The 20583-nt window shown below is 38.5% G+C and overlaps 1 protein-coding gene across 6 annotated transcripts in view; it reads left to right on the top strand.

Annotated features, from left to right (window-relative positions):
• Positions 1–20130, top strand: part of DGKH (diacylglycerol kinase eta) — a 176950-nt gene extending 156820 nt beyond the window's left edge. For 4 of the 6 annotated variants that reach the window (XM_061995120.1, XM_061995141.1, XM_061995133.1 and 1 more), the window contains 3 exons: positions 946–1065; positions 1435–1543; positions 9012–20130. In XM_061995120.1, the coding sequence (XP_061851104.1) occupies positions 946–1065; positions 1435–1543; positions 9012–9064 (282 nt within the window). In that variant the 3' untranslated portion in view covers positions 9065–20130. Of the gene's footprint in view, positions 1–945; positions 1066–1434; positions 1544–2876; positions 3008–9011 lie in introns of all 6 variants that reach the window. The other 2 variants (XM_061995156.1, XM_061995125.1) reach the window with 2 other exon arrangements.
• Positions 20131–20583: the final 453 nt, after the last annotated feature.

Below are 20583 nucleotides of genomic sequence, written 5' to 3'. Positions count from 1 at the left end.
TCAAAATGGTGTTTCAGCAACCCCAGATAAGCCCAAAACAGCTTTTTCAGGGATCAGCTGGCTGCCTTACCTCTTTCTCACAGGTTAGACTCATGCAACAGCTGCAGTTTTCAAATCAGGCTTTTAGCGAAAGCTGCCGGGTTCTCAAAGTATTGATAGAGTCCAATTCTCATAGGTCAGCAAGTCCCAGGCGTTTTACATGGCACCACTTTCACCTCTTCAGCCTTCACTGATGTCTTTGGCTTTTCAGTTCCCATCTGGGGCTACAGTTTGTCCCTCTTCTGTGCCTTGGCCCCATTCTTCCCACTCTCAGCCGGCAGCAGCAGCTATTGCTCCATGTGTCATCTATTTAGAAGGGATATTGTATCACCACTGGAAGGCTGTTGGGAAGGGACTGTCTTGGTTAGATTCATTTCCTCGTGCATGACCATGAGAGAGTGATCTATCATATGAAGACATTTTCAAATAATAACTCAGGCTTACTATCATCTATTTTTTTTTTACATCACTTTTCATACAAAGACTTTCTAGGGTCTTCTGCTTCTGGTCAAGTTTTATCTCCCTTTTGCCAGGAGTTTCCTTTTCTAGTATGTCCTAGTATTGTTGTAATCAAATAACTCTTGCTCTATGAAGATTCACAGATGATGAGTCTTCATAGTGGATGCAATGGATGATGACAATGATTGACAGATAGGTCCAGCTGGTCTGCACAAAAAAATCTTTGTTGTCTCAGTCATCCCTTTGTGGTTGGGACCATACTGAATGTAGTGTCAGGGTGGTCTGATGGGTCTCTGAAGAAAAATCTCATTTTGAGAGATTATTTGTTTTCACAGTTTGGTTACACTCATCATGAAATAGCTGTCTGTTTGTGTGTGGTAACAAAATACCTGGATTGAAATCTTAATAAAACTGAAAATGCTATTTTTCTGGCCTGTTTATAAATAGCAGTTAGAAGCTCCCCATGAAGAACTTTTGTCTGATGCTTTGCACAATGTGGAAATTGAGTTGAGAAAACTTGCTGAGATTCCATGGCTTTATTATGTTTTTCAACCAAATGACGATGAGGTGAGTTTGGTTAATCCTTCCTGTTTCTAACTCAACTTAATTTTCTTCCTATAGGGAAGAGTAATTTAGAATCTCTCATTATCTTGAGTAGCAATTTCAGTACTGATACTGCATCATTGCTGTCTGCTGTGAACAGCTTCTAAGCTTTGTGATGGGTTTTTGTTGTCCTTCGTTCCCTTTCTTTGATGTAAAAGGTTTTGAGTAGGCATTTAATAAATGAAACATGTATAGAGTTAAATCCTGACATTATTCTTTACAGTCATAAAGTTTGGTCCTAGTTTCTAAGATTAACTAGCAATTACCATCTCAAGCATGTCATTTAACTGTTGTTTTCTGCTAATTAAAGGTGACTATGTCTCTTTCATGCAGGATCCCCCTCTGGATTACGCTAAAAGAAACAACAGAAGCACAGTGTTTCGCATAGTGCCAAAGTTTAAGAAGGAAAAGGTTCAGAAGCATAAGACCAGCCCTCAGCCTGGTATGTGTTTTGAAATTACAAGAAAAATAATAGCATTTGAGGAAAATGTGTTTTTTCAGGGTTTTCCTGGTGAAAGCTGACGTGATGCATGCTACCTAAGAGCAGCACATTTAGAAAGCATCTAGTAGGGCCGCAAGAGGTGAACCGAAGAACTACTGTGAAAGTATTTAGATAGTTTTATCATGTGACAGGACCTGGCGTCTTTCATGGTGGTTACATTTGATCAACTCATAGAAATACAAGCCATAGATAAATGCATTGTTTTCCTGTGAAGCTCCAATTCACGTTTTTCAGGTTAGTTTCAGAAGGTGCACAATAGTTTTACCATACTGGCTTAATCAACCAGTTATTCTTAAATTTGAGATGGGTTTTATATTGAGCAAGTGAGACAAATCAAGCAAAAAGCCATTTTAGTCAATGCTGACTTTTTAATTAGAAGTTGAACAAACTCCACTCTCCTCTCTTCCCACTCTTATCCACGAACTTACTTCCTTAAGATTACGTCCAGGAGTTAATCAGTGATCAGACGGTCCTAAAACTGTTTCTGCATCTTTCTTTTTAGTGGACAATTGGTCATAATCTGCAGTTTCTTGCAGTTGTTGATCAGACTTTAGATTTTAGAACAGACTTCACATTTTACTTCATTGTAAAACTGATCAGCATTGAATGAAGTTACAAAATTACAGCAATAAGTAGAACAACTGCCTGTTTTAAAAGAAAAATACATGTTGTCTTATGAGGACTAATGTGGGCAACTAACCTTAGAGAACAATGTTTTCCAGAGAGCTTCTTAATGGCCTATGTAGCACAGTAGCTGGAAGGGTACTTGTTGCATTGATTAACTACTAGAATCTGTTAATTGAAACCAGACTTGCTTTCTGCCATTGCTATGTTTGAGGTATGGTTAATATTTTAATTTCACATATTCATTAGTTTTTGAAGGCTTCTTCTCTCCCTCAATGACTGCTAATAAATCAATGGTATAAAACAGAATGACAGTAGACTCTGCATTACTGATCCTAAGATGGTTTAATGTGAATTTGTTTGGACGTGAGGTTTAAAAGGCTTTACTGAAGAAACTGGAGTAAAGCTGAAAGCATGGCTGCAAAGCAAAGAACCCCAACTTTGTTTAGATACATTCTCATGTTAACTGCTAACCTGTAACCTGCATGTAAAAAGGACATTGTCAGTTTTTCTGGAAATGACACCTCTAACCTTTCCCTTTGCTAGCACGGCAATTCTCCTCTATTTTCCACTCTCTTTGGCCTAACCTTTGCTTGTGATGCATTTGAGCATGTAGAAATTAAGGGGCTTTTGCTCTTAACTTTGGTAGTTCAAAAATGGGGCACAGATGAAGTTGCTGCTTGGCTGGATCTGCTCAGTTTGGGAGAGTACAAAGAAATCTTCGTCAGCCATGACATCCGAGGCTCTGAGCTTTTACATCTGGAAAGGCGAGATCTTAAGGTATTTCCTTTGTGCTACTTTTCTGCTATTGACCATTTTCTTTGACAAAAGAACAACCAACTTTTCTTCTTTCCCTGCACTTGTTATGTGCTTGTAGCTTGGCTTACACTGTGCAATTATGCAATAAACTAATACGCTCTGTCCTTTGGCCTGAATTTCTGAAGTGCTCTCACAGCCAGGAATATCTGTGTTAATCAGAAATTTCCCTTTTTTGCTCTTTGTGTAGAATGATAGCATTATAGTTTATGACAGAAGGTCATAGGAAAAGCACATCTGATATCTCACTGACATCAGTGTAATGTAATATTATCTGCAAGAGTTCACCGTTTCCATTTCAGAGGATTGGTATGGATCAGTTGAAGGTGGTGATACTAGTTTTGAATCTTTCTGCTGCAAGGCCAGCAGCTATGAGCAGCTGACCTCCTTAAGGTGATTTATTGCATGTATGTTGGATATAGTAGGTGTGACAGAGACGAACAGCTTAATGAACTGCGGCATTGGACTTACATGGCGTTGGTGTTTGTGTGTCAAAATAGACCATTGCAAGAGGTTTTCTCATCTCTGACAAACGTCTGCCTGGTTTTGGCTGTATAGGTTTTAAAAAGAGCACTTTCTTTTGGCTCAAAATTGTGAAACTTTCTTCCTCTGAGGTCAGGTTGGTAAGTTTTGCAAGAAGTGTCACCTAGCAGTCTGAGGCTGTTATTTGAGCTTGCTGGTCTCTTTCAAGAATGACTTAAGTGCATCCATTATTATGTAGTAGAGGCTATATCTTTGGGGATTCATTACGTTACTTTTTCCAGGAACTCAGTAGTAATGAGTTCTTGATAATGTGTTTTGCAACTGCTTCTAGCACATAAGAGAGGAAATAGGATATTGTATAAATCACCAGCATTTACATTTAGAGTGCAAGTCATTGCTCTAGCTACGGTGCAGTGGTTTGCAGATAGAGGCAATACTTTCAGACAATTGTGTCATTTTTGGTAAGAATTCTTATATAGTACAAAACCTTGACATTACAAGGTAGTGCTTGCATTGTGTGACTTTGCAATAGAAGGCAGTTGCTGAAGTTAACTGTGTTTGAAGTGATCTGTTGTCTATTGTCTATTATTTTACCCTTTGGCATTAGATTGCCTGAGCTTCTTTCCATAGAATTTAAGTTCCTTTCTTTCAGCATAGTTCCTGACATGGAGGGGTATTTTCAAGACATCCTCCTGCTAAAAGACCCTTTCAAGACCCTCCCTGCAAAAAATTAGAAATAGTAAACTGTCCAAGCAATCCACCACAATGTTGCAGTGATGGATGTTACAGGCTCCTGGTCTGAATGGGCACTGAACAAATGTAAAACTTAACTGGGAAACTCAGCATCACACAATGCACAGATTTTTTTAAAATGTTAAGAAATCTTTAAAAAAAACCCATTCAAGATATGAGATTGGTTGGAATAAATGGTAGTGGGTAAGATCAGTGTTAAACTAGACATTGCTTCTGGCCATATTTTGTTTCTGATAAGTACCAGTTTGACTGCATGCCCAGAAGACCGGCACTTCAACCAAGTAATATCTGCAGCAGGGTAATGATCAACCTGTTATCCCTGTTGCTAAGAGTCACACTGATTCAGCATAAATAAAACCCTATCACTAAGGCCTAGGCTCTGAAATATCTAAAACCTTGTCTTAGGTAGAGGCTACAAACTGTTACTCTCTCCTCTAGTGCTACCTGGAAGCACACACACGGTTTTCAATTGCTTGGTGTAGCTGGACGAGGAGTTGCTCTGCACTAGTTGCCAAGGGTATATCCTTGCTCTGGCATCGCCCCATCTGCTTGTTAGCAGATGCTGAGAGCTCCCAAAGCTGTGCTGTTGGTAAGGTAGGCCAGGCTTTTGGCCAAGCATGGCTTGTGCTCTGTATAGCAATGCTGAATTTCAATAGCAGGGTTTAGCACTCCACCTGTTGCTTCCATACAGTCGTGATCTCTACAGGGAGACAGTTAAAAGTGGCTCAGGGAGCCTGCAGTTTTCTGACCGATGACCTGAATTAGTGTCAAGATGTGTAGTGTGGTACCTAGGAAATGAGGAATACATCACAAGCTGCCCTGTTAATTGTTCTATCTTTGGCTATGGAGCTGTGCAGATGAGCCTTCAGTGCTCTTGTGAGCTATAATCTGTCTAGAGCCACATCTCCAGCTCAAGGCTTGTGCTTCCTGCCAAGCTACATGGGCTGGCCATTGATTCACAAGCTCTTAAGTCACGTGCAATAGATTTACCTTCTCGTGTCTACAACAGGAAAAAATGTTGCCTATTTTAATTGAGTACTCTGGGCCCACCTTTCTTTCTGTGCTCAAAAGTAGAGTTAAAAAGCAGTACAGAAAAGGATTTGATGAAACTCTCTTGCCTTCATGACTAAAATACATTGACAGGTGGACTGAAGAATTGGACACCTCTAATTAGATTTCTGCTTGTGGATCCCATTCTTAGCTAGTTCTGTGTGGTAACTAGTAAATGGAGAATACCTCCAAGAGGAACCTGATACCTCTCTCCACCCAGCCCCTGCAGTAATAACCTTTTCCACCCTCTGTCTTATGCCTGATTTTACTTAAGGGAACCTTAGACTTTTACCCAGGTGATTTACTTTTGCTTGAGGAAAGGCTGGGCAGTGAATTGTGAACTTTGCTGTAGAAACTATAGATAGAAAGCTTGTTGTAACCTTTTTTTTTAAACTTTTAACCTTATTTTACAAGCAACTCATTGAAAACTAGAGCAACTTTGTTGCAATAAAAGCTGTCATTCTTAACTATGTTCCTATGCACCCAAATTAGTAATTGATAACCATGTTCCTATGCACTCGACTTAGTTATGATCAGACTGCAACACATTTGGTAGGATGGGGATGATGTCTACTTTAGAGCTCCTTAGCAGTGTTGGTTTGCATGGAGAAAGGGTCCCCATGCCTCCCATCAGCCTGATGAGCAGTGCCAGTCAGGCTGAAGTCTCTGCTGAGGACTCTCTGTGTTTCACAACAGCGTGTTTTGAAATAGCTCTTGCATGGAAAACGTTGTGTAAGATTTGTGAAAAGTTGAGATGTGCCAGATGCCTGGGAATGCAAGTAGAGTAGTTTTCTCATCTGGAAGATGTTAATATTAAGGAGCATTTATAGAAGTTATTTGATAATATTACATTGGTGGTACATGGAGACAAAATGTGTGGGATAAACCTGAAATCAATGAGTTCTTGGCTAAGCAGGCAGAGACTTAGTTGCCACAATATAATGACAATGAAGAGCTCCTGAAAGATGTTGTGGGAATTTTCATCAGGGATTTTCTTGCCCAACTTTTATTTTTTTGAGCCTTCTTTGCTGAAAACCTAGAGATGGCAAAGTGCTTAGCAGAAGGAGAGGTGATCCTGTAGTTTTAAGACCATAAGTGGGGAGAAATAAAGGCTTTTTTCTTCCTCAGACTCTCTCTAGTCTTGTCTTCAAACCATGTTTTAGTCAAATTGAATTTTTGTTAATTAGATATCAATTACATTTGGACAGATTATGTAGGATATGTTGAAACTCATGCATGCATGAAAATGCAGAGATCTTGCTTTTTGAATGACACATGATAGCGCTACTGTAGCAGATCCTTGTAGTCTGAGGTGAGAGAACTTCTGCAAACTTTCCTGTGTTACTAGCAAACTGAGAATACTGGATGGCATCTAGTGTCAGGAATGTATACATTTTCATTTCCTCCAAACTATTAACACAAGCATAAAAATTCAGAGTTCATCTTATTGGTTGGTTGGGTTTTTTTTTTTCCTTGGAAGCATGACATAATGTATCAAAAGGATCCCAAAAGTTGTAATGAAGTTCTTGAGACTTGTGGTTCTGATCTACATTACAGCAACCTGAACTAGGACAGAAAATGAACTGAAATCTCTTGTCTCTGAAACCTAGGCGTTGTTAATGATGGTTTGTAAAGACTGGTGGAAAATTGGCTGAGTTTTCTGGGAATCCCATAATATGATTCTTCTGATCTTTGAAATCTGGCAGCATCTCACCATGTTGCTCACGCAACAGAAGTTCTACTTGTGAAAAATGTGTGTTCTGAAGAATTTGCAGGTTCTTAACCTTTAACATGTGTGGCTTCTCATGGTTTGGAAAGTGTCCTTATGGGTTTTCCCTTACATAGAATTTCCTTTACATAGCACTAGGCTATTTCAGTAGTTTCAGTAGTCCTGTGTATTTTTGATTCGCTAGAAAATGGAGCATAAAAAAGAAAATCTCTCCAAATCTAAAATGATAAGTATTAATGTCATTGTGGGATGAGTTTAAGAACTTACATCAATTCTCTTAACTTAGAAATTAGTACTACTTGTATTGTGAGATGACCAGTAACAGAAACAGAACATATCGATGTGATGTGGAGAATCAGATTTTTTTTCAGATAGGTTTATGGGCCTATATTTTGTGAAGATATCTTGGACTCTGTATTGCTGATAGTTTTGTGCCAAAGTGCTCTTAAGGATGGTCGTGTATTTATAGTACTGATAGTTTTCAACTGAAGAAACAGCCAGTGTTTTTCTCATCTATACCATAACCAGAAAGCAACCTTGACTCTCTGAAAATTAATAACGTATTTTAATAATCAACGTATTTTATCTGTGCTGTCCAACCTTTGCAATGAAATATGTAATTAATCTTACCACCCCTTTCTTCTTTTGGAGAAATGCAGAATTAATTGCATGGTAACACTTTTGAGTAATATGAAGCACAGATTTTCTGAGGCTATAGAAATGTAGATACAGTCTTTGTGTATAGTTATGTATATATGATTTCACATAGCTGCCTAATTACACTCCTTTCCTTTTAATATCTTCAGAATGGAAAATTTTCCTGTTAAAATGAAAGGATTTCTATTTCAGAAAAAGAGACACTTTTCTAAGGTTTTATTATTTAATCACAATCTATTTACATGAGGTTTATTCTACAAATAAACTAGTGTTTGACTCTGCCAGTTGCTCAACATCACCAACACAAGGGTTTTAAAGAGTTTTTCAAAGCTGGGTTTTACAGGTGGGGAAGTGGATTTTCACCAAACTGAGCTGAAAATTTATTAATGCAGTGGGGATCATTAGCACAACTGGGCATCCCATTCTACTCTTCTGACCATTGGGCCAGTCACAATTGAAAAGGTTGCTGCTAAAGCTGTTATTAATACTGGAAGAGGTTTGCTGCAAAATTCTTACCTGTTGTCACTCATGTAGAGATGAGTCTCAGAAACAAATATTAGAAGTATTTCAGACGATATGATTGCTTTAGTGGTGGCTACAAGGAGATTTATGCTTGTGCTTTTTATATTTTCTCTTTGGATGTGACTGTCACATCTCTCAATTTTTCTTCCAGCTCTCTATCAGGGAGATCCATATTAGAAGACATAACCGTTTTGGAATGAAAAACAAAAGCTTACCTTTTCTATTGCTCTCTGAAGGGAAGTTGTCCTACATGTCTGTAGTCATTATATCCACTTTCCCTTGAGAAACTGGGGATATGTCTGTGTTTATTGATTAAAACAGACATCACAGGGCCTCAGATCAAGTGACATTGCTGGACAGAAGCCCTAACCCATCACATCCTCCCAAGCATTTGATTGCTCTGTTTAGAGAGGAGGGGGAGATTGTTCTTCTCTTTGCCAGAAATTGAGAAAGATTTTTGTACTTGAAAGTCAAGTGAAAAATGGTTTTTGAGAGATATTACACAGCCTTGGGTTGTCATTATTGCAGGTAAGTAATTTTCTGCCTGGAAGAGAGAGTAGGATTTATTGTATGCCCTAAGCAATTTTTTTGTTAGGCAACACTTGCTAGTGCTGTGGAATCTTTCCCGATTGATGTTGATTGCAGTGAGCACATTTCTAGACATCTGTTGCATGGCAAGATCATAATCAATAAGTTGGTTTTTTTTCCTTTTTGTAAATAAACTTCCTTATTTTTCTCTTTTTTTTTTTTTCTGTTTTTTTTTAATTTCTGTAGGACCTGGGGATAACGAAAGTGGGTCATATGAAGCGAATTCTCCAGGGAATTAAAGAGCTTGGCAAGAACACCCCTTTGTCTGAAGTTTAATTACGCTGGTGCTCTCCCTCGAGAGAAGTGGGAAAGTTGCTGGAGAAGCAAAGCTGTGGCAGGCACTTTGCTGTCTTTGTAGTTTCCTCTGTGGAAGAGTAAGCATCGGTGTTTGTACAGGCTAGTATCCCTGAATTCGTGTATGGTGAAGAGCTTGCTGCAAGAGTACAAAAGAATTTGTGCCAAAAAAAAAAGAAAAAAGGAAAAAAAAAAAAGGAAAAGGTGATACATTCTGTGAAGGTGTTTTCCTGGTGTGCAAACTTGGCCAGTTTGGATAAGCACATTTTGGTAAATCGATTGGTTTCTGGTGAACTGCACTGACTGGAAAATATAACCAAGAAGTGATTGCTTTGCTTACATGCAGCTCAGTATGCCTCTTTTTATGCTGCAGCAAGATCCCACTGTACAGCACAAGGTTGTCTGGATATCCTTCCGAGGCATAGCTCCATAAAACCTCCTGTGCAGGAGACCAAGGGGCTTTGGGGGTTCAGAACACGTGTGAGCCGAGCAGTGCCGCAGGTACCCAGCGCTCGCTGGCCACGCGGAGAAGCAGGGAGAGAGAGATACCTTGTGATACCATGAATGCAAACTATAATGCATGGTGTGCCTGCCTGAATCGTCTGTTGTTCTGTTGCATGACACATCTGATACTTTAAACACTTGAACAACTTTTATATCGGTTTGAATGAGATTTAATTTATTACTACTTGAGTGTCTTTTGGGGGTTTTGTTTTTGTTTTGTTTTGTTTTTTTCCAGTTTCAGGCACTTTTCTATTCTTCAGTGTTGTGTTATGCCTAAAAATGTGTTCTACGGCAAAGGACGTGTGGGTGTGGAATCTTAGCATTTGTGCCATATTCAGCAGCTGATATTCATTGTATATGATTGAAGCACTGTACGGTTAGATTTTTAAAAATATACCATGTACAGAAGGTATTTCAGGTAACTAACTTATGAGTATTTTTGAAAGACCGGTACCTCACAAAAATATCAATTGGCTTCCTGCATGGAAAATGATAGAGAATTTTCTCATGGTGCATTTTAAGGTAGTTATTCAGTTATCTTAAACATCTGTAGCATATTTGAACTTTTGGGCACTAATGGTTTTATTTATTCTGTTGTTTGAGAAGCAGACTGAAAGGTGGGAAAAAAATTACGGGAAAATGGATTTTATTTATCACACATAAGACTTTTAAAATGTAGCAGCTGATTTGGTTTTTGTGGGGTAAGCTTTTACTCATTACTAATTAACTACTAATTTTTAAATGTCTCTATATGCATTTCTTTACCAAGGCATCCATTTGTTCCTTGTCAGCACTCCTACATTGATAGTTCATACAAATGTAGAAACCAAATTCTAGGGTTTTACACTCTGCATGCAAAGATGAGTCACATGCAAGACAGTAATCCACGAGTGTAAACAGGTTAAGAAATTAAAACCATCTTTGGGTAAAAATTACATTAGGCCTGAGTTTATGCAGTTACTTACAGTTGACTTAAATGAAACGTAGCTTTGGAATTGAATTTCCTGGTGGTTTTTCACAAAAATATTCATCTACTAGAGAAATAATTTGCATATAACTGAAAAAAAACCCTATTTACTTAAATGTTTGAGATGAGATGATATTGCACCACCTGCCAGAAAACTTGCACAGCATTGCTGTCTTTGTGCTGTTCCTAACAATGTGTCATTGCAGCGTGAGAAACACGACTGACTTAATCAAGTAGCTTCAACAAGTTAAATAGACATTATGATATCCTTCATGTTTTCCTTGTAGGCAGCAGATTGGTTTTTACAAAGCTCATTTTCTCAGTTTAAAGGGGCCAATGTCAAGTACTGCATCCTGGTTTTCCCCTCCTTTTCTCGTGAGTGTGATGGCAACCATCCCTTGGAAAGTAGATGGGACTCATCCCTTGGAAAGGGAAATATCTTCTCCTCATTATTTTATTGCAAAAAAAAGAGGAAAGTATTCAAAAGGAGCAGAACAGACTTCATTTATATCCAGTTATATATGTGCTCTTGCTGCTGTAGTTTCAAAAGGCACCATGCCACTCTAAGAGCTCTGTGGACATGATTATTCTGGTAAACAAACAAAAGTAAAAGGCTCTGTTCCATTAGATCTTCCATAAAAAAAACCCTGAAATCCCTTGGCCAAGTGACACGATCTCCGTGCTGTTGTAGGAGAAGCAAATGCAAACAGTGGGAAGTTAGACAACCAGTGGAAAGATTTAGTTTTTTAATGTACTTGACATTCACCCCTTTGGTGCTCTTCGTGTGGCACCTGCCGAGCCTTCGCAAGCTGTGTTTCCTTTTCTCTTTGCCTCTCCATAAGCTGCGCTCCATTTGAACATGTGGCACTATTCGAACGTGTCAATGTTATGGTAGTCTATGTAGTTAATTTTCCTGGTCAATTCAAGGATGTGATACATGGAAGAGCATTTTTTGCTTTCCTGATTATAGGATACACTCTCTTTACAACTCTCAGCCTTGCAATATGCAATGCGTTAAGATGGACTTTGGAACAGGATCTCTTCGGGTTGCTGTAGAGGCCTGTGCTGAGTGTTTTAAGAAGTGGGAGCTGCTTTATGGCAAGGAAAACAAGCAAATGTTGTTTGTAATGTAACTTTCTTATGGAACTTGTCAAATTACCTCAGTATAGGACAACTGATCAATCATCTTTGTATAGTTTGGGGTTTTTTTAAATGACCACCAAAGAATTCAACTTTGATTGTCCTAAGCAGAAGGGGGTTTTTTTAAATGTACAATTAAGGGAAAAGAAAAAAAGAGTAAACATCATTTATGCTGTATTTGTTTGATGCCCAGAAGAGCAAATTTTATGCAACTCTATGCCTTAGAATAGTGTTGGTTATCAAGTCCAAATGTGTCTGAAAAGGAGGCTCAAAATATTTTACAGAGTTCTTCTGCTGAGATCATGGATCGTAGCTGTGTTTATTGATGTGGCTTTTCTAAAGAAAGACTTTCGAACAAGTGTTACTATCTCATGATTATTGTAATTGAGTATTAAGTTTTTTTCCTTACTGCTGTAAAAGTCCCAGCTCCTAGAACTAAAGACTTACATTGCTAAGTTTTTAATGAACTGAATTATTTATAATTTAATCTTGACGTTTAAAGTGCTTCAAAGCATACATCCCAGTGTTTTGACAAAAATAGGTAAGCACATCCTCTAAAAGTATTTACATTTTAGAAAACAAGTTATCTCAGTAGATCTTGTGGAGCCTGATTCAACATGCTAGATTCATAAAGACAAAAAAAATATCACTATATGAAGTTTACTGGATTAATTTTCCCCCTGGCGTATTACACTTAATTCCTGGGTCAGTCAACGTACCTTAAAGTCTGGAAGGAATACAGAGCAATGACATTTGGTTTTGAAGTGGCTGGTATTCATAGAGATGAAATACCCTGCACCTCAGAAAGAAGAGGAGAAATGCATGTTTTATAGTGGCAGTAGATTTCTAGGTGCATGTTTCATGTTTCCAGTTCATTGTATTGAATTGCTGTAGCAACCTCTGATTTGAGTCATGCAAGTATTGCCTTTCTAATGCCTAATGCCTTCTTCTTAGAAACTGAATGAGATCAGGCAAATTCATGGGTTTAGATGTTGGGGTTTTTTTACAATACTTTAAAGAAAAAAATTGTTCAAAAATGGAAATTGTTATACAATGGCAGTTGCAAATTTTATGATACTTTTTAATGTATGTCCCCTTTACCACTATTTTTTTCCTCTTGAACATCTATTTCTTTCAAAGAAAAAAATTTTAAACTTGGAAGAAAAGTAAAATGTAAAGCATGTGATCAAAAAGCCTCACAGACTACTTCAATGTAGTGTTTCTAACTTGGAGACTGGAGCAAATATGCTTGGTCCTCCAAATAATAAATAGAAACCATCTTTCTCCCTTCATCCCTGCCCAAAGCTATTCATACTGCAATGTTGGGTAACTATAATTCAAACAAGGCAAATTGATTTTTTTCTATACTAGTGCATTTCATGTTTTCCTGTTCTTTTTGTAGAGAAATAGATAACCTGCCGATGTTGACTTTTTAATTGAACTCAGCAATGCTAATTCACTTAATGAAAATTTCACTATGCCTTGATAACGAACAGATCTTACTTGAAGTGTAGAATTATCAGTGTTTTTCTATGTGTCTAATCTTCCTCCCAGGAAGAGTGACAGGAGACCTTTTTCATATGTAATGGAAAATTAATATACAAAGCAAATATGAGAGGATGTTCCACAATCCTACTTTAAAAAATAGATTGAAAACTACGTATTATGGATAACTCCACGATGGACATGTGAGACAAAAAGCCCCACGATGATTCCATTTTGCTTGATGCTTCCTATTAATGATTACATTACTGTTTACTACTGTTTCTCCATTGCATTCTCTGTGCCCCTAAGTATTAAATTCTTGCATATAAGTTTGATGGCTCTGGTAACTAATAATTAGCAGTACAAACAGTCTTTGTGAAAGGTAACATCACAAATGATGTGTATTGTTGAGGACAACCAAGCTGGAGCAACATATTTAGCTTACAACCAGGAAATCATCTTGTCATTCTTACAAGTGAGAGACACAGAAAATTATATGAGTCATTACAAATTCATTTTTGCACCCCAATAACATAAGTACCTCTCACCTGCAGCCTCCAGAGTGTTTCATTTATCCCACGGGCTCTCCCATCTTTTTGCTTCTCTTTTCAAAGATTGTATAGTTTTGTGTTAAGATTTTCACATCATCGAGGTTTGATGCTGCTTATTCTAACTACAAAGATTTAGTGTCTGCAGGAACTGTACAAGGCTGTATTGCTGTTTAAAGGAGGAGTTTTTTGATGACTTGAGGAAGCTGAGGAGTTTGGACAAGACTTAAAATATCTCTGTTGCCTCTTCAGAGATGAATGGTAGCGTCAACAGGATTGATAAAGCATCATTTGGTAATTATTGAGAGATATTTACTGGTTGTATAAATTCTTGTATTTATGTATAGAATATAGTGTGGAAATTGATCTTTTTTCTTAAAAAAATTACAAAAACACTCTAGTTCTTTCCTACTACTGTTGCATTAGGTTTAATAGCTCTGTTAAGGGTTAGCTAATGTACTTGAAATGCTTGTTTCTGCCATACAGAAGCCCAGTCTGTTTCTCAGAAGTGATATTCCATTTGGAAGCTGTCTGGGGACTTCCAGGAGACTATTCCTGTAGCAGTTAGAGCTAATACCAAAATTCACAGCAGCTTCTGTAGGCTTAATAGTGGTTGTCCTCAATATTTTAACAGGAAAAAAAAAAACGTTTTGAAAGGTTGGTTTTGGGTATGTTTTTAGTCTGTAGAATTAAACTTAATGCATCATCCCCTCATCCTCTGTAAATAATAAAATATGAGCACTGTTAACACTTTGGAAAACTCACAAAATATTGTCAGACCTGAGAGCATTGCTGGACAAATAGTAATGAATTCAGCTTCAGTGATTTGCCACCTACAGCCTCTAGAAGCAATACACGGTAGAATTGTAAACCTCTGTTTTAAATAATTGAAGACCTTGTCTCCCAGCTGACAGAAATACTTTTCTTTTTATATTAGCTCTTTGATGGGATTTAGAGTTTATATAACTTATTGCTTATTGCTTAGTAAGAGCAGTCTGGAGCATAGTTTATGTTTAACACAGGTTACATCTCTACTAATGTTCTCACGCTGCTTCCCAGCTCCTGTGTCTGGATGACTTCCCAGCTGCTTGGCAAGATGAGACCCTTGCACATCTGCCCCTGTTACCATTCAGAAGAGCTGGATGGGTAGGCTAGGAAAAAGCTGTAGGATGCTCTAAGAGATCTAGATTGACCAGGGCTTCAGACTCCAAAGTCTAGCATAGCCATTACGGACTAAAATCACAGAGTCATTGCTGTTGGAAAGGACCTTTTTAAGATCATCGAGTCCAACCACTGTCCTCACACTGCCAGGCCCATCACTAAACTGTATCCCTCAACACCTTATCTGTGTGTCTTTTGGATATCTCTAGGGATGGTGACTCCATCACCTCCCTGGGAGGCTCATTCCAAGGTCTTCCTAATGTCTAATCTAAACCTTCTTTAAGTTACACCCCTGCAGTCCCTGCTGAAAGCTGTACCGAGCTTGCCATACCATTAACAGTTAACGTTAGCTACTGCAATGCCCTTGGGAAGAGAGGTGTTTTGGCCAACACTACCAGCTGTGTAAGACTTTTAAAAATAGAAGAAATTATGACAACTATTAGTTGGCCAAGTGTGCAAGTGACTAATATATCTTTTATTCTGTAGAACAATATATTTGTAGTATGGTTGAAAGATTAGTGTTAGGACTGAAAATATACTGAAAGTACAAGCAATATGGTACACATTTCGAAGTACTTCAATATCTTTTTTTTCAAATTCATTGGAATCAATTATTTTAGGAGTCTGTGTTTGATCTAGGTATAGCCATGTTATACTACAGCATGTGACCTGGAAGATGAAACCAGGAAGAAATAACTAAACTAAAAGTAAAACTGAGTAAATTGTGATGGAAATGGAGCGAAAGCCAAAACTAACCTGCTCCCTAGTGCCTCAAATCCCTGCTTATGAATATTTAAAGGAAATTAGCATTTTAATTCCTACTTCTATTAAACTAAAGTATTAATTGGATAGAAAACATTTTTGGTTCATTAATAACCTAACAATGTCATTAACAGGAAAAGTTAGGGATATGACTATTTTTCTCTCTACTTCAGTTGAGGTAAGCTCTGTTTGGGACTCATTCTCTTTGCAGTTACAGTCAATTGTTAGATGAATGAGGTAGTTGAGGAAGGCCATTCAAAGCTGCTTGGCCTTGCTTTTCAGGGACAAATAGGGCCTGGGGGCTCTTAGTGAGAATTTCAAGAATATAAGGTTTTCTCCTGGGAGAGTTTGTGAAGGTTTACAGTGAGCTCCCACAGGCATGCGGATGCTCATTGGGGAAGTGTATAATGGTGCTGTCCTCTCACAAGATAACCATGTCTGTATCTTGAAATAGGCTTTTGGACTGTATCTTTTAGCCAGATTTCACTAGTTTTCCTACAGGCATCTGTCACTTGTCCTGCCCATACTTTCCATCCTGGATTTCTGTCTCCTTAAAACATGCACTTGGAACAACTCAACCATATATGACAAAAATTACCATTGTGAACCTGTCCTGAAATAATTCATTTCATTAGTTACTCCCTCACATCACGTCCTCTGCATCCTAAAAGGGCTGGAATGTGGGACCTCCCTAGAACTGTCAGTTATATACCTAGTAGTTTAGTTTACTGAAGCTTTTGTGTTGAGAGGATCATCAAAGGGCAAGGTGATGGTCACAGCAGAAGATGAGACGTGCATTAGGTGTGATTTGTACATGGAGTGCAACCCATTGAGGAGGTTCTGAGAGGTGAAGAGGGCCTGATCTCTGCAACAGAGATCCTCTTCTCCTTTGTTGCTGTCATACACAAATCATTTAATGACGTCTAATACCAGCAGATTCCTGTCTTAATTCACAGTGACAGCAAACGTATCAGTACTGACAAAACTTCTCACTGTGAGAACTGCACGTCCAAAGCAGGTATCTTCAAATGCCAAGCACCGTGCAATGATATGAACGCACATGCAGTGTGTGTTCTGGCATTTAAAAAAGAAATTACCCAGTCCAACATGAGTAATTTCTCTCCTTAGCCAGGCTGGTCACCTGAACTAAGATTCCAGTCAAGGACAGCTGTTAGTTGATTCTGTAGTGACATCCACTTGCAGGAATGGATGCTTAAGGTGCACATGGAAGTGTTGCCAGGGTGCAACATTGGCTAGTTCTCTGCGTAACTCACATTTGGGTCTGAGCTTTTTGTAGCAAAAAGCTGAAACACGTGATTTCCACCCAATTGAAAAAGCATATTCAGTAGAAAATGAGAACATCTAACGTGATTTGTACTCATTTGGGTAAAATTAGCTGTGCGCGCTCAGTAGTTTCTGCTCTCTGTTTCCCCTTGGCCCTGTTCACTCCACAGGAAAATTCATTGTCTTTGCAAACATACAGAATCTGTTGGGATTTGGGCACATGCCTAGATTTAACAGCACTTCAGTCCCTGCTGGAGATTGTTCATGTATTTTAACTTTTAGCATTTGTGTGTGAGCCCACAAAAGGTTTGAGTAGGTAGAAACTCTTCCTCACGGGGTGATCGTCAGACATCAGACCGTTGGTAGACTTTTAAATGCCACACCCATGATTGTTTTTCTCTTGCCAGTATTTGTGTGTGCATGTGTGTATATATGTAGTGTTTAGTTTGCAGTTTGTGTGCACGTGCACACCCGTGTGTATGTGTATATATATAAATATGTATATACATACTCTGGTTTCGCCCGATATAATGACGCCAACTTGTGTGTAGAGCCAAAAAACCTTCAAACTATACAATGCTTGAGATGCTGCATTGTTTTTATTATAATATTTTTTTATATCAGATGAATTGCAGGATGTTTACAGATGCTTATTAATATTTAACTTATACAATGGAGTGGCAGGATGTTTACGATTGTTGTCAGCTAAAGAATTGTATATGATTCTGGGTGAAATTTTGGCTTTGTTGAAATCCTTGGCAAAACTCCCATTGATCTCACTGAGGCCAAGATTAAACACCTCTGAATCTATTGTTTACTGGTTATTTTCCTACTGTGATCATTTTTTTTTTCAAATGAGGGAAATCTATTTATTATTTCCCAATGTGAAATCTGCAGTTGCTATTTGGGGTTTTCTACAGAACCTGCAAACTACAACACAGGTGGGAATATATTCCTCAAGAGAATGTACAGAATTTTTCATTGCTGTGGTCCTTGAATACATATAAGAAAAACACCTTCTAAAATAACTTTTTGTAAGATTTAATACAGAATCTTGTAAAAGCAGATCACCTTTCATACCTCTCTCCACAAAGAGGGCATGCAGCGTGGCAAGTGAACACAGAAGAATTATTTATTGATGAATAAAAAAGTAGTCCCAACTATTTAGTATACTTAATGATTTCATACAGCTCACCTGGCTCTGCAGATCTGGAATGAGACTCTTGAAGTACCTTATCCAAAAGTACCTTATCAAAAAAAAAGAAGTTATATAGTGCATGTCTTATAAACTTCTCGCCAAGGCTTGGAGGTGTCTCCAGAACCAGTCTGTAGAATGACTTTTCTTAATATTTCACAGATTAATAAAATCACAAAAATATTAAGTGGTAAGGAAAATCAGACAACTGCTTGACATTAGAAAAGTCACTTGTGTAGAGACAGAAGGATCAGTTCTTGAATAGCACCAGGGAGGGAAAAATACCTTAATGCAGCGCTTCCAAAATCCCTTTTAAGGGTATCTTCTAATTGTGTATGCTCTAAGTATGTTCTTCCTGTAAAGACATCAAGCTGTGAAACAGCTTAAAATAGATGCATCTTTATTTCTTCACCTAAGACTAAAAAGATCATTTTCAAACAGGAGCTATCGTGCACTTTGAAATACATGTGTTCGGAACAGGTGAGTTTGTATTCATCACAGACAGTCATCCCAGGGATACAGTACAATTTGTAAAATGAGGTAGTTAGGCCCATGTTATCAAAAGCTGAAGTAGCAGCAAGCCAGCTGTATTCCCTACTGAGGCTCTTTCTGAGCTCTTTCTGTCTGTGCAGAAGGCCCACCACTCCCGGGAGTCTTTTGCTGTAATTTTGGTTTAGGAAAGGATCACACTCGGATTCCTACTCCTTGCTTTGCTAATAAGGAAGGAAGTATGCACCTTGGTTGAACTTTGCAGTTTGTTGGCTATAGAAACAGACCTCAAAAGAACAAACAGTCGAGGCAGTTGGTAGGCTCATGGAGGAAATGCAGGGCGCTGCCTGGGCTCAGTAGTCAGATAATGTGGATCTGACCGCAGATGTGGGGGGAAAAAGGCTCCTGTTGTGCTCCCACTGAGGCCAGTGGCAAAACTCCGCGGTTATGAGTGGGAGCAGATGGGTGCCCAAGCGAGCGGACAAATTTCCTTTTGCATGTTGGTTGTCTTTCCGTAATTCTAATTGGGTCTGGAGTTCAGGACACAACACTACTTGTCTGAAAGGCCAGGAGGAGTAGAGGATATGTCAGGAAATGAGGAAGAAGTGTCTGGAGGTCTGGATTCTACCTTTAGTTTCCTGATGTGGAGCTGGTGCAAGACTGGGGACAACTCAGTTAACCTTTGTGTGCCTCACTTTTTCTGCCCGTGGGATTAAGGATGCTTCTCACCCTTGTACAGCCCCCCTTCAGACCTATAGGAGAGCAGTGCTATAGAAGCGGCTAAGTTTTACTGACACTATTACACGTAGTATAAATAAATGACTTTTGTCATTAACACTGTGGAAATTGCTTTTCCTAGTTTCAGTTCTGACTATTTCATGACCTACGACGTTCTGGGTGGCCCGTTTTGAAGCTTAGCGATCGCTCTAGTACTTACAATTACACACATAGCAGGCTCTGTTTGCTGCAGAAAAGAGTAAAACATTAAAACTGCCTGACGAAACTTGCCAATGAAGTATATCTAACAGAGCAGGGGTGTAACTTTTGGCTTTATTGACTTGTAATGACGGTAAGGAACAGTGAATTTTGTTTGTTTACATACTGTTTACAATGGCACAGTTTTATTTTTAATATATAAAAAACAATTGAGGTATTTATTGCATATACTATTTTAAAGATGTTTTATGTGTTTTCACCTTTGGAATATATTGTTACATTTCCTTGTACAGATAATTTGGGTGGCTTTGTTAATATAGGTAGTAATTTTTATGACTACTAAGTGACCAGTTTTCTGTGCCTTTTTATTGTTGGATGCATGATTACATATTTATTATTGTATGGAAGTCACTGAGATGTGTATTTTTGTATTCTGCTGGAAGCAATGGTTGATTTTATTGTACATGATAAGAGATGCCTTCCATAATGGGCGCTCGTATGAGATCTTCCTTCTCAAATAAACAGAATGCATTCAATGTATGTAGATCTCTGTTTTTTGTCTTTTTTAGTTTCCTGTGTCTGGAAGTCGGCGCAAAACCTTGAATGTCATGACACTGAATTTTTGGTGTTGTCCACTCAAAATGTGGGCTGCTACCAACATTGTCAAAGCCAAACCAAAATTCACAGAATCACAGAATGGTAGGGGTTGGAAGGGACCTTTAGAGATCATCTAGTCCAACCCCCCTGCAGAAGCAGGTTCACCTAGATCAGGTCGCACAGGAACATGTCCAGGTGGGTCTTGAAGACCTCCAAGGAAGGAGACTCCACAACCCCTCTGGGCAGCCTGTGCCAGGGCTCTCTCACCTGAACAGTGAAATAGTTTTTTCTTATATTTAAATAAGCTTTTTCCAGCTTCATCCCATTACCCCTTGTCCTGTTGCTAGGTACAATACAAAAAAGGGATGCCCCTGACACCCACCATTTAGATATTTG

This window comes from Colius striatus, chromosome 1 (assembly GCF_028858725.1).
Source record: "Colius striatus isolate bColStr4 chromosome 1, bColStr4.1.hap1, whole genome shotgun sequence".
Taxonomy (NCBI): Eukaryota; Metazoa; Chordata; class Aves; order Coliiformes; family Coliidae; genus Colius; species Colius striatus.
Note: the sequence above shows the minus strand (reverse complement) of the source record. Positions and strands in the feature narration are given on the sequence as shown.